The sequence below is a fragment of the Apis florea genome, unplaced genomic scaffold, assembly GCF_048593485.1.
Source record: "Apis florea isolate Af1SG1 unplaced genomic scaffold, ASM4859348v1 contig_3158_pilon, whole genome shotgun sequence".
Lineage (NCBI taxonomy): Eukaryota > Metazoa > Arthropoda > Insecta > Hymenoptera > Apidae > Apis > Apis florea.
The window spans coordinates 2,970,283-2,984,583 of record NW_028256713.1 but is presented as its reverse complement, the minus strand read 5'-3'; the positions used below and the strand labels follow the sequence as shown (position 1 = coordinate 2,984,583).

The 14,301-nt window shown below is 24.7% G+C and overlaps 2 protein-coding genes across 9 annotated transcripts; one reads left to right on the top strand and one right to left on the bottom strand.

Moving 5' to 3' along the window:
* Positions 1 to 6: 6 nt before the first annotated feature.
* On the top strand, positions 7 to 4,070 carry LOC100865169 (U6 small nuclear RNA (adenine-(43)-N(6))-methyltransferase). Of its 4 annotated transcripts, none has more exons than XR_015292366.1 (7): positions 259 to 826; positions 901 to 1,120; positions 1,193 to 1,333; positions 1,396 to 1,753; positions 1,827 to 2,025; positions 2,104 to 2,694; positions 3,299 to 4,070. XR_015292366.1 is itself a non-coding variant. In XM_003698792.4 (6 exons), the coding sequence occupies exons 1-6, from the start codon at positions 722 to 724 to the stop codon at positions 2,629 to 2,631; spliced, it is 1,551 nt and encodes a 516-aa protein (XP_003698840.3). In that variant the 5' UTR covers positions 7 to 721; the 3' UTR covers positions 2,632 to 2,831. The 4 variants fall into 4 exon arrangements, 2 of the variants coding, with proteins under 2 accessions (XP_003698840.3, XP_086765495.1); XR_015292367.1 differs by having other exon boundaries at positions 276 to 826; positions 1,408 to 1,753; XM_003698792.4 differs by lacking the exon at positions 3,299 to 4,070 and having other exon boundaries at positions 7 to 826; positions 2,104 to 2,831.
* On the bottom strand, positions 2,703 to 14,229 carry clu (clustered mitochondria protein homolog). Of its 5 annotated transcripts, none has more exons than XM_086909358.1 (18): positions 14,127 to 14,229; positions 13,932 to 14,059; positions 9,773 to 10,065; positions 9,273 to 9,695; positions 8,828 to 9,194; positions 8,525 to 8,661; positions 8,159 to 8,439; positions 7,857 to 7,983; positions 7,601 to 7,775; positions 7,321 to 7,526; positions 7,093 to 7,234; positions 6,809 to 7,014; positions 6,519 to 6,725; positions 6,342 to 6,440; positions 5,872 to 6,216; positions 5,502 to 5,774; positions 5,295 to 5,420; positions 2,703 to 5,216 (listed from the first exon to the last, which is right to left on the bottom strand). In XM_086909358.1, the coding sequence occupies exons 2-18, from the start codon at positions 14,020 to 14,022 to the stop codon at positions 4,476 to 4,478; spliced, it is 4,239 nt and encodes a 1,412-aa protein (XP_086765484.1). In that variant the 5' UTR covers positions 14,023 to 14,059; positions 14,127 to 14,229; the 3' UTR covers positions 2,703 to 4,475. The 5 variants fall into 5 exon arrangements, with proteins under 5 accessions (XP_086765484.1, XP_086765485.1, XP_086765486.1 ...); XM_086909359.1 differs by having other exon boundaries at positions 13,932 to 14,066; positions 14,127 to 14,222; XM_086909360.1 differs by having other exon boundaries at positions 13,956 to 14,172.
* Positions 14,230 to 14,301: the final 72 nt, after the last annotated feature.

Here is a 14,301-nt window from a genome sequence, read left to right as displayed (position 1 = left end):
AATATTGCATTTCTAACTTATATAAATGTGATTTTTTCATATTAAAAATTATCTCTCTAATAATTTCATTACTTTTTATTGTTTTAAATATCTAAATATTTATAAACAACAATTATTAATTTATATTAAATTTAATTGTTAAAATATTATATATTTACGATTATAAACTTATACTCACTAAATAAAGTTACTATATCATTAGTATATTTGATTTTCTAGAAATTTTCTTACATAATAAATATACTAATATTGTTCATCCTGTTTAAATTACATAATGATAATTTCATTCAGTAATATTTGAAGTTAATTGAAATATGTTCTATTTTATTTTAGAAATACGTAAATTTCATAACATTAGAAATATAAGAATTTTTTTTTGTAATAAAATTATTTAACAATTTCTTAAAACAAATCGATATCTGATATTTTAAAATAAATTAAATATCTTTAAACAATTAATAGTCAAGAACATATAAAAATTATATCGTTTTCTCGATATGTATAAAACTAACCTTTTAAATTCTCATGAACTAATATTATAAACAAAACTGCATTAAAATTGTTTGATATATAATTTAAAACAAATGCAGATATTTCAGATTTATAAATAAAAAATATTTGTTGACAATTGTTACAGATATATATATTTTATATAATCTATCTAAAAATAAATATTAATAAGTATTAAATATTAGGAGAGAAAAAAGAATATTTTTTGAAAATGTCATTAAGAAAATTTATGCATCCAAGAAATAAATATAAAAAAATACCAGATTTCAAAGAACTTGCTTTATTATATCCAGAGTTTCGTGATATTGCAAATATTGTAAGATATATTGTAAGATTTTTATTTATAACTATCATTTTTTGTTATAAATAATATTAACAAATTGTTAATAGGATTTAACAGGAAAGATAAAGATTGACTTTAAAAATGAAGAAAGCCTACGTGTGCTTACAGAAGTTTTATTAAAACATGATTTTAATCTAGAAGTAAAAATACCTCCGAATAAATTAGTACCAACTCTGCCATTACGAATAAATTATATTTTATGGATTGAAGATTTAATGAAATATATTTCTTTTAATGAAATGCAAGAAGTAATTGGCATAGATATTGGTATTAAAAATAAATTGAATAATAAAATTTAATATTAAAAAATTTTATTTAATCTAAATATTTTCTTCATAGGTACTGGGGCAGTTTGCATTTATCCTTTATTGTTTGCAAAAATGTATGGAAATCAAATGATTGGTACAGAAGTTGATGAAACTAGTATACAAACAGCAATTCAACATATTGAAAATAATAAATTGCATCATATAATAAAAGGTAAATTAATCATATTATATTTTGTTATTTTATAAATTATAAATAATTTTATTAATTTACAGTATTTAAAGTAGATGAGGGAACAATATTGAAGGATATTATGAAAGAAAATAATATCTATCACTTTACAATATGTAATCCACCTTTTTTTGAAATAGAAGAATTATCAGAAAAAATAATAAAACGTTTACCACCAAGAAATGCTTCAACTGGAAACAAAGTTGAACTTACAGTTCAAGGTGGTGAAAGAGCATTTATAACACAAATGATCGAAGAAAGTATAAAGATTAAAGAAAAAATAAAAATTTATACCACAATGTGTGGTAAAAGAAATAATTTATTATGTTTATTAAAATTTTTAAAACAAAAAAATATAGAAAATGTGACATGGACAGAATTTTGTCAAGGTCACACAAAGCGGTAAATATAAATAATATACTATTTTACAAGTTTACTTTTTTTATATTTTTGTAATAAACTAATTTTTTTATAGATGGGGATTGGCTTGGTCATTTTTACCAAAGGATATTGTTAATTTGATAAATGCTCCAGTTATTAGAAAAAATGAAAATTACATTGCAAAATTACTTAGACAACAACGTCCAACAGAAATACAATTTCCAATACAACATAGATTTTCTTCTTTTGATAATTTAATTAATTTTTTGGAAGAAATAATGAAAGAATTAAATGTAATATTGTATTTATATTTTCTATTATAATATTATAATAATCATGACATTTTATTTTATATCATATTTTATATCTAGGTACAAATCAAAGAATTAAATTTGCCAATTGATAATTTTAATGGTTGGTCATGTCAGCTAATTGCAGAAAATGATACATGGTCACATGCACGTAGAAAACGTCGATTAGCTCAAAGATTAATAAATCAATTTATAGATCATAACACAAAATGTATAACTACAACAAATGATATAGAACATTCTACAAAAAAATTAATAAAAAATACTTCAGAAGATATAGTTGAAGAACAAACAATTAAAGAATTACAAAAAACTGTTATGAAAGAACCTTTGTTAATATGTAACTTTTTTGCTGAAGTAATAGAACATGAAGAAGCTAAAGATAATGATGTAAAAATATTTATGGTCCTTGAAAAAGGAACTGGTGGCAAGAATGCTTTAGAAACATTTCGACAATATTTAATAAACAGATTAGATATTAGAGAATATTTTCAAAAACCATGTGAAAGACCAAATAAAAAGAAACGAAAACGATTAAAAGCAAGCAAAATTGAAATGAATTTAAATCAAATTAAAAATTCTATATAAGATATTATTGTTCTATACAAAATGATTTATTTTATATGTAAACTTTATGAAATTATATAACAGGTAACATATGTAAATCAAATATTAACTTTATTATATATAATCAATAATCCTTATTAACTAGCATTCTTCATTGTACATTTTAACTAACAAGTGCAATATAATATCTATGTTGTAAAATATACAAATTTAAATGAAAACTATATGTTCATATTATTTGCTTTTCATTATTATTATCGTTACTATTATCATCATTATTATTATAAACATAAGTAACTCATAACAAAAAATAATTTTTTTATTTAAAACAAATATTAACAAACTATTTGTATAATTTTTTTAACTTAATTTGGTGTGACAATATGATAAAATTTTAATATAACATTTGTTGTTAATATTTGTAATGAATGTTATTTATTAAAGATATATGCTTGGTAACAGATTGTTTGTAATTCTAAAATTGCAGTATCTCTAATAATAACTAGGAAATTGATATTATCCCTATAATATATTGATTAATGAATCGTTTTTGATAATCGTTATTAATGATCGTGAAATATAATAGCATACTTGTCATTGTATTATCCTTTTCATGCCTCTATTATTTTTTTATAAAACTTCTTTTTTTGTATAAACGGAAAATTTTTTAATTTAAAATTATTTTCAGATCCAAATTTTCGCATAAACTGACGATAAAACAATGGTGATACAAAAATGAAAAAAAGCTTTTTTTTCATGATGTATACGAATGGTATAAAAACGATTAACAAAGTTATATAAATTTATCTTGTTGAATACGATGCAAATACTATCTTTTATTAATTTTTGTATAATCTAAATTGTTTTCAAACATGTATTATTTATGAAAAATCTATCAATATTCTTTAGAAGAAAATCGATTATCGGTAATATTCATATCGAATTCAACAAGACTAACCTCAAATTAGCAGTATCTAAAAATAGAAAACATGACTTTAATATGTATTGCATGTATCGATAGCAACTAAAATGAACGACATTAATGCCTAAATGGCACAAAACAATGATTTCATATAATAATAAAATAGCTTATTGAAAATATAGAAAAAAACAATTGACTTATATTCTATGATAATAAAATCCATTATTTGTTATAGATAATTATTGTAACATTTTAATTTTATTGGTACATTGCATTTTGTTCAAGTTTTAGCAACACTTTTGTAATATGCTAAAACAAATACTTTTACTATTTCATAGATTAATAGAAATGTAATATATGCAATAATCTATAATTTTTATTGTTATAAAGAATTAATTGAGTCTTTGGAAAAAATGACAATATTAGACGAAATTGTTGTTTATGATTGTACTAAGATATATTCTTTCTTTATTTCTTCAATAATTTGTAGATTTATAGATTGTGAATCACAAATAAAATTTATAAATATATGCACTAAGACAATGAATTCTTTCATTCTGAATTATTTACATAAATGGAGAATCAATCTTTTTTTTTTTATGTATTTGTTATATACTGTTGTAAATCAGTCAAATAAATTATTTAGCTTGGCATATTATAATTAAGCATCGCGAATGTTAGGAAATCTAATTCTTTCGAAAGTTTGATCTATATTGTCATTGATCGTCACACTATAAAAGTTCGGTTCTGATAGCCTTTTATAAACGTATACACGATACATCAAATAACGATCCTCATCTCAAGCAAACACTTTCACCTTATTCCAATCAGTTATATATGCCGTACTCGCGTTACTCTTAAAAAAAAGATTGGACGCGGGCAAGGAAAGACTAGGACTTAGAAAAAAACTACTAAATATCATCATTAGCGGTTTAAAACGAGCTCAGCTTTCTGCAACTACTGATTCTAACGTTGTCTTATTTTCTTCTAATTTTTTTAATTCTTTCTGTGTTTCCACTTTCTTTTCTATTTTTTTATTTTCTTTCTCATCTTTCTTATTCTCTTTATCTTCTTTTTTACTTTCTTTTTCGTTCTTTTTATTTTCTTTTTCTTCTTTTTTATTATTATCTTTTTCTTCTTTCTTATTTTCCTTTTCATTTTTCTTGTTTCCATTTTGAAGCATCTTCGTTTCTCTATCAGGTGTTTGTTCTTTCTGTCGTTTTTCTATTTCCGCTTTAAAATTTTCAATATCTTGTTGACTAATTTGAACAAAAAGAATACCATTAATCACGTTCAACATATCAAGCACAGATCCCATACTGGGCGGTTGTACTTGAATTGGTGGTAAACTAACACCGGATTTTCCAGTATATATTTCATTCATTTTTTTCTGTAAAACCACGGCCTGTTGTGTTAGATGTCTTAAACAATCACTACTTTCTTTAGTTTTTTCATGATCTTCGCCTAATTGTTGTTTATAAATAGCATAAGTTTCTTTCTCATTATTTAAAGCTGCTCGAAAATCACCCATACAAGATTGAGTTCTCGCAACAAGGTGATAAGAAACAGCAACTTTCAAAGATCGTGGCCCGTGATATCGTAAATTTAAAGCTAAAGCGTGTTCCAAAAAACGGAGCGACAATTCATATTCTCCAACAGCATGAAGTATCAAAGAAATATTACTCTAAATAAATGAATAATGCTGCTAAAGATTAAAAATGTTTGATTTTTCAAATTTTTAATATTCATATGAAATACTTACATCAAGAAGTGCTACTTCTGGATGATCTTCACCACAAACTAATAATGCTAAATAACGTGCTCTGTACAATAACCTGAGCGACACAGAAACTTGACCATTGGCAAAAGAATATAGAGCAAGACGGATCTATTAATAAATAATAATATAATTATGAATATTTTTTTATTTTTAATTATTAATTTAATAAGTTTAGTTTATATTACTTACATATTCAGTAATAGTATATGGGTGATCTATACCATTAACTCTTTCTGACATAAGAACTGCTTTTTGTTGTGTTGCAAGAGCTTCTCCATGATCACCCATTATGTAATTTAATCGCGCAAGCATTCTGAGACATTGTGCAATTTCAGGATGCATAGCACCATAAACGTTATTTAATAAATTAAGTGCCTCACTAATTAATTCGTATCCATCTTTCAAATAACCTTGTTGAATCTTACTTTGGCCGGTTGTATAAAAATTATATGCATCGCTAGCCTAAATAAAAAATAAAAATCAAAAATAATATATATATAAAACCATTATGTATAAAACCACAAAAAAAAACTTTTAGAACTTTTAGAGTATTACTTACTCTAGGATTGATATGCTTCACAACAGGGAATATATTGAGTATATCTTCTTCGAAAAACGTAGCTCTATTTTTATTTTCGAAATTATATTCACGTAATAAAATTTGGATACCAGTCTTTATACAAAAATTACGAAGTAATGAAATTTTCTGGAGATGAAAATGTTCTATTGTGGCATCTAACGATTCTGGACATGGTGTTTCCCAATCATAATAACTTTTCAAATCTGCTTTAATTTGTTGCCAAAGAGATTTAGGTGTCAAGGAAGCCCATTCTACTTCAGATTGTTGTGGACCATTATTTCTACCTTTTCTTTTATTGCGCCGTTTCGCAGTTTTACTTTGAAGCTAAAATATATAAATATATAAATTATCATTTAAAAAATTATTACTCGTTATTGTTACTATTTTGAATCGACAAATATAACAATTTTTAAAAAATAAAAAAATAATAACAGATAAAATAATCTTACCTCTTCCAGATTTTGTTGTGGATGAATAATTTGTGCAGAAGAAAATAAACAATTTAAAAAATGACTAATCGCTGCAGATAAACTCATCAATTCTGTACCCTAAAAATAAATGTTAGCAAGTAGTTTTTTTGTTTCTCATGAAGAAAAATTAAAATGATAATATTTTGATTAATATACCTGCATATAAAATGTAAAAATATGTTTTGCTGAACGTAAAATAAGTTCCGAAACAGCAATACGTTTAAGATATTGCAATTGTGGAACAGTAGATAACATAGTTGCTAATTTACCAAGATATCTTACATTGATACCTTTACCATGTAAAGCTTCTACCAATATGCTACCATCCATTGCAGCAGCTGTATGATCTAAACATTCTCGAATCTATAATATAAAAATTGAATTAATTTTAATTTTAAACAAATATTAATATGATAAACATAAAAATATTCTACATTAAAACATACAAAAGTAGGAATTTGTACAGTAAGTAAGAAATCAGCAGCATCTATCACCAATTGCTTTTGTTTTTTTAAAGCAGGACCATTTGGATCTGGATGTTTAACACCTGGAGAAAATACGTCGGGATTAAATCTGACATCAAATTCAGCTTCACGCAAACTACCAACTGCTGCTGCAGCTCTGCGTACTATTTCTTTTGTACTTTCTTCCACTGAAAAAGAAAGAGATAAATTTAGTAGATATTTTTAATTATAAATAATAAATAATTAAATAATAAATAATTATATACATTCTTGTTTTTCTCCACCAGTAATAGAATCAGTAATGCTCTCCACAATTTTTTTAGCTTCGTCTGTTTCGATTAAAGTATGAGTAGAATCTTCTTTGTTACTATCCATTGCAACAGTATTTAATTCTTCTCTTTTACCTTCCTAAAATTAATGCAATACTATGTAATAATACTATTGTTGTTAATATTATTTTACTTAATATTAAATTTTGAAAAAATTTTTTTTACCCTAACAGAAACAGTTTCACTTTCTTTCTGCACTCTTCTTGCAGATGTAAGTTGCTGTAGATGAAATGCGGCATGTTTAATAAATTGCACATATCTAGCCTCGACAAAAGAATCAATCAATTCTTGACGAAGACAAGCAAGTTTATGTTTGTGTTCAATTGGAAATCCTAAAGCTCTTGCTTCTTTGCTTAATTCAACTCCTTCCACTAAAAAAAATTAGAATAAAAATATAATAAAATTAAAATTAATTTTCAATTTGTTATTATTTATATCCACTTACATTTAAGGAAATTGACATCAGGAGGAAAAGTTCGTAACAAATCCAACACATAATGCCGAGAATCATTACCGATTATACCTTTGCATTCTACACTGCTGCAGAGTTCAACTTCCTCCCCAGCATCGTTGATAACTTTATGAGGAAGAATTTTTAATAATTGACCGGTTTTGTTTAACTATAAAATATAATACATGTAGCTTATAATAATTGAAAAATATATTTTAAAAATGACATAAAATTATTATTGTAAACTAACCAATTCAAGATATTTTGGATGTGTGAGTACTGTTTTCCCAAAATCTATAGAACCATAAACAACAGATTGCTCCTGCTCGCGTTCCAAGATTCCAGGGATGATAGACTGAGCGGTGACACGATATCCTCTATGCAGAGGAATACGAGTGATTACCACGAAAACTTAACATCCTTTCGATCGAGATGTAAGTTGCGATAGAATACTGAACATCGAACAAGTATGTACAAATGATCCGCTACAAAATATCCACGTCGTACAAATAATGTGATGAAAAGAATGCGTGTATTTAATTTCGTACAAACCTGTAATCGATTACAACGGTACCCAATGTATAGGGACCAGGTAGATCAATAGCAGCATATACTCTAAGACCTTGTAAGTCGTTTTTAGGCGCAACGAAAGCAGCTGCATCACCGCCGAGTTCTTTATAATGATCCCTGACATCAAATCCAAGAGAGAAGAAAATATTGTTCCAAATAAACATCTGCATCTTCGCTTCCTCACCAGGATTTATTGCCATTACATTACCATCTATCACAGCTACTGCTCCTCGAGTAGCAGCAGCAACAAAATCACTGTGTACCTATATATAAATAAATCATTCATGAAACACAAATATATGATAACAGTAATGTTTTGGAGTGCAGTTATTTTAAAGGTAAGCCTACTTTAAAAATAGCACGTTCTCTGAGCAGTCTTTCAGGTAAGTTTTTTCGAGGTAACTCTCTTGTTGTCTGCAATTCCTCGTTCCAGTCTCGAGTTTGGCCAGGAATATGTTCCTCATATCCCAATTTAGAAGAGAAAGCTGTTAACAAATAGAAATATTAGAAATAAATAATTGAATATAAAATTATTTGTGTACTTATAATAACACTTTGAAATTCTAAATTTAAACAGAAATTTTACAAGATTTAAAATTATATAACATATGAAAGAGAATAAAATATTAATTTACGTAAAACAGAACATACTATCTTCAGCCCGTATTGCATCAATTGTATGTTCAATTTGAGGAGCACACCATGCATACAGCTGATAAGGTGTTGCTACTCGTTCAAATGGATGTCTTTGTGTTCTTCGTCTTTGCATAGCAGCAAAACCTCGTTTAAATGCCGGACTGAGCTGATTTAGTAATTCAATTAAACTATGACAGAGATGACTTGGAGTCGCTGGTTTCGGATTAAATACTTCTTTTGTCGATTGATTGAGAAAGAAACCTCTCGCACACGCAGTCAAATAATATTGTTTGTCTTCTAATGTTACCACATGTAAATATAATAAATCACCATGAAGTTTCCTGTGACCGGGCGGTGGATTCCATCCGGACGTTGTTAATACCTATAATGAATAAATTAAGTACTTATTTTTGAAACATTATTTGAACATCAAATGATAAGCAAATATATTAATTTATACTTTTAAACAAGGAGGACATTTTTGTTCTTTGGCTTGTGGTTGTAAAGGTAGCAATGGTCTATCTTTACAGCCAGGTATAATATAATCAGGTGGGGTACAATCAACTGAGTCTGCTCTACTCTTTTTTTTCTCGAGGATATCACCATTGGTAACCACGTTTAAAAATGATAAACTGCTACATTCAACACCGTTGTAGGCATCTGCAGGATCTACAGACTTCAATAAATCTCGAACATGTCGAACATGTATACGAGCTTCTCTCATTGTATATGGTTCCTCTACGACTTTAATCACCGAGCCTTCTTTTAGGCCTTCGATATTTTTCAATTCAGCAAAGTTATCCAATGTATTACCATCAAGTTGAAGAGAGAAACATGTACGATGACAAGTATCTTCGCGATCCATGAGCAATTGATGGATCTCCTAAAAAAACAATAATAAAAATTTTTTTTTATTATCAGATGAAAATTAAAAAGATTTTCCAAGAAATTATAATTTACCTGAATTAGCTCCATACTAGAGACTTGAATATCAAAGGGTTCAGCTCCTGGACTAACGATTTTAACGGTAAATCCCATATCTTGAATGAAAACAATTTCTTGCTCAGTTCCAGCATCTTTATCACCATCTTCTTTCTCGCTCTTATCATTCTTTTTGTTTTTGTCTTCTTCTTTTTCCTTCTCTTTTTCTTTTTCATTTCCTTTTTCTTTTGTTGCTTCAACTTCACCTTTTTCAACAACATTTTTCGCAGCTGTACTCGTACTTCCGGTTTCCTCTATAGTTTCCTTCATATCTAAACATATGAATATAGAAATTTTTATTTAAATTTTTATTTAAATATTTAAATATTACTTGAAATATTGAAAAATAATAATAACTAATTTTGTATTGAAATACAATAAAAGTAAAAATGTTTATTAGAAATATTACGTTAATAAATAATTTCAGATAAAGTCATTTAAATTAAAAATATATAACAAAATATTTCCTTTAATTTACATAATATAAATATGTTACTTGATAAGTGTTTGAATAAATAATTTTTAATTAAAATTGAATTTAATATAAATATTTTATTATCATTTTATTATTATTATTTTTTATTATATATTTTTGATTTATATTAATCTTGATTTTCTAAATTTATTTTTGCAATTTAAAATAAATAAATAATACCCAAGTAGTATCTAATAAATATTTGATTAGTAAAAGATTAAGTATAATAGAATTTTACAGAATTAGTTTATTAAATAATTTTTAAGAATTAGATTAAGAAAAACAATAAAATAACTTTTAATTAAGAAAACAAAATCCTAATTAATACATAATATATCATATATTATTCAATATTTTTTTCTTCTAAGGTGGATATTATCATGAATATTAACTTTTGTTAATATTTTGTAATAACGATATTATAATTCTATGATTTAGTTAATATATGAGTGTTAATCGAATATATATTTACATATTCATATTTCTATAGAAGCAGAATGCATTTTCGGCTAGATACGATAGTGGATATCCGTGGGACCGCTACTTGCATTCAATGTACTTATAAATAAACGGCAATGTAAATAGTTCGGACTCAAATGCCGTACTAATTTTATCGATACTATGTTTGCGATATACATCCATTTCTGGTATATGTCAATTTTAAATAAGTACTATAATACTAATTACAATTAGCAAAATAACTAGCATATCAATGATTATTATGATTCTGTGTTGATTACAAATTTATTCTTTTATTTGCTGTATATATTTTTAAATTTATATAATGTTTTTAAAGCATTATGAAAAATGATCAATAAATTATTAATAAGCATGTGAATGCAAAGAAATAATACTATGTATATATTAAAATTAATTCTTCATTATTTATTTTCTTTAATGATTATAGATTATTCATTGAATTATCTGCGATCAAAGTCTTATTAATTTTAGAGAATATTTAGAACAGAATAGAATAGATCAGAAGAATATTAAGATCAGAAAAAAATAAAAGACGAATATGCATGAAACATTTTAAAATAATAATTTATCTTTTTTGATTTTAATTTCTATAACAATATTTTTATAGTTTCAATATTTTATGAAAATTTTATTATTAAATAGATTGAATAAATTAAATAATCAACAAAAAAAATTATTTAAAAAAAAAATCAATGTAAAATTTACACAAAGTTTGAATAAAATATTTTATCAGTTTTATTTTATCTATAATAAATTTCTTATCATGTTTTGAAAATCTTTATATATTTCTATGAATATTTATATCTATATACTTCTAAGTTAGATCAATTTATCTTATAAACCAATTGCTTTATCGCAGTCTTATCACTCATTTTACTATTTCATCAAAGTTTTCTTTTTTTTGAATTCTTTATCAAAAATAAAGATAAGAAATTTAACTGTGAAAAAAAACTAAAATAAAAAAAAATACATAATAAAAAGAATAGTTTTTTTCTAAATGATTTTATTTTGCTTATTTCGTCTAAAAATATTTTCTAAAATTTTTTTTTAAATTGAAATTTTACATTAATATTAATAAAGTTTTGTAAAAAAAAAAAATATTTATTGATAATAAATAATTAAATATATTATACAAGCTTTATAATTACAAAAATCGAATTGTAAATTATAATTAAATAAAAATTATTAATATAACTATTATATATATAATTATATATATTATATATTATTATAGATTTTATTATTATAGATTAAATAAAAAAATAAATATTGATAAAAAAGAATTAATTAAACATTATTATATATATTTTTATATTTAAATTAAATAAAAAGATTTAAACATTGATTTGAGATAAGATTAAACAAGGAAAAAATTATAATTTTATAATATATAAGCTATAATTTTATAAACATAAGCTTTTAAATATTATAAACATCAAATTTATATTAATTAGTATCAATCATTTATTTAAATGTATCAAACATTATTCCTTTATTCATTCTTAATATTTCATTATTATTTTCAAGGAAGCTTGATAAATTTTAAATCATTTATAATACGACTATAAATAAAGAGAGAGAAAGGAAAATAATCTATAATTTGTATGTCTGTATTAATTGCAATATATCCAAATTTAATATATTAAATTTCAAAATTGTATGAAATGTTTTAGTAAAATATTTTATCGGAATCAAAGATGAAAGGCAACATGTCAGAAAGAATACCGATAACCTCTGTTATCGATAATTCTTTGCAATTCACTATTGTTCTTTCAGAACACGTGATCCTTTATGAAATCATTAGTGTCTAGTAACATTTTTCATTTTTATTTTCAAAAATTATAAAAAAATTTTTTTATTATAATTAAAGAAATAAATATAAATATAATTATGAAGCAATTCTAAAAAATTATATTTACGATTTTTACAATAATATATTAATATATATTGCTTTAAATAAATAATTGTTATCATTATTAAATTAATTACAAAAAATAAATTTCATACTAAATAGTTTAAATAAAATTATATATTAATTAAATAAACTACAATTGATTAAATATTTTGAATTTTCGTATTTCTACGCCTATGCATGAGAGGTCATTAACATGCACGTGTTTTTCTTCGATTTTTTTTTATAAAATGAAAGTTCTAAAAAAAAATAATAATAAATTAACAGAACAAATCTATTAAAAACAATAAATAAATGTTCCATTGAAAATTTATATGTTTTTTCAAATCATATTTGATTTTTATGAGATTTTGAAAATGGGTTAGTTGTAAAATATAACGGGTGTGTCATAAAATCATTTAAAATTAAAATATTATTTTAATGCAAAACAAAATACAATTATACTTATTATAATTTATATAATTCTTATTATGTAGATATCGTATAGTTATTGCATTCTATGTAACCATGTATAATGAAAATCACTAAATAAAATATATATTATTTACACGATAAAGATTACTACATAATTTAATACATATTTAAAAATAATCATCTTAAACATAATAAAAACAAATATAAGATATAAAAATAAAAATAAAGCGATTACATTCACGATAAAGATAATTTTGAAACATTAAAGTGAGATGTAACAAAATTAATGATTAAACAGGGCAGGTAACATGGTTTCATTATCCAGGGAAAAATTAATCACGTGTTTCAAAAAGATTAATTTTCATCAAAATATGAATAGCATGGATATAATTTGATAATAATACAAAATAGAAAAAACAAAATGGAAATGATTATATACGATACATTAATTTAAAGATGTGTCTTCCAAAGAAAAAGCACGAAAAATACGTTCATACGTTCTTGTGTAATTTCTTATTAAACGGATAAAGATATCGAAAGGAAAAAATCACAGACATATAATTATAACCATAAACGGTAAAAATTCGTCTGCTACCACGAATCATGTCTTCTGCTACTTTCTCTATTGTAAAACTTGTAGCTCACATGACCCCGCATACATAGATTCGCGCAATTCGCGCGTTACATAACACCAAGGGCCCGGCTTTTGGCTAAAGCGGCATCGTTAAAGGCTCATATTAAACGAACAAAACATGGTAACCTGACCAAATCATTATATAACACAATTGGTTACATAGTTTAACCATGGAAAATGAGAAAACTATTGCTCGTTGATTATAAAATTATTATATACTAACCAGTATTCGTTCGATTTTCATTACCATTTAGCAGAGGAATTTTCATACTCCCATTTTCAGTAGAGGTCTCAATTTGTGCGCCCAATGTCATCTTTCTCTGACAATCTCTTTGAAATTTTCACACGACTCTAGAAACTAACACGTTCTTATTATTCACAATAACACGCGTGCACACTTTTTAGAAATTATACCCACAACGACGTCCTGATTCTTTTCACGAGGTAACACACTAACTCTGAGATGCTCCGAGCCGCTTTTCTCTATTGCACGTGCGTTTCGAACGAAGTACAAAGTCTAATATATATGATTGGTCTTCTTGTCTAGCAGTTCATTGAATGAAAATTTCTGATTGGAGTTTTTGATCACGTGA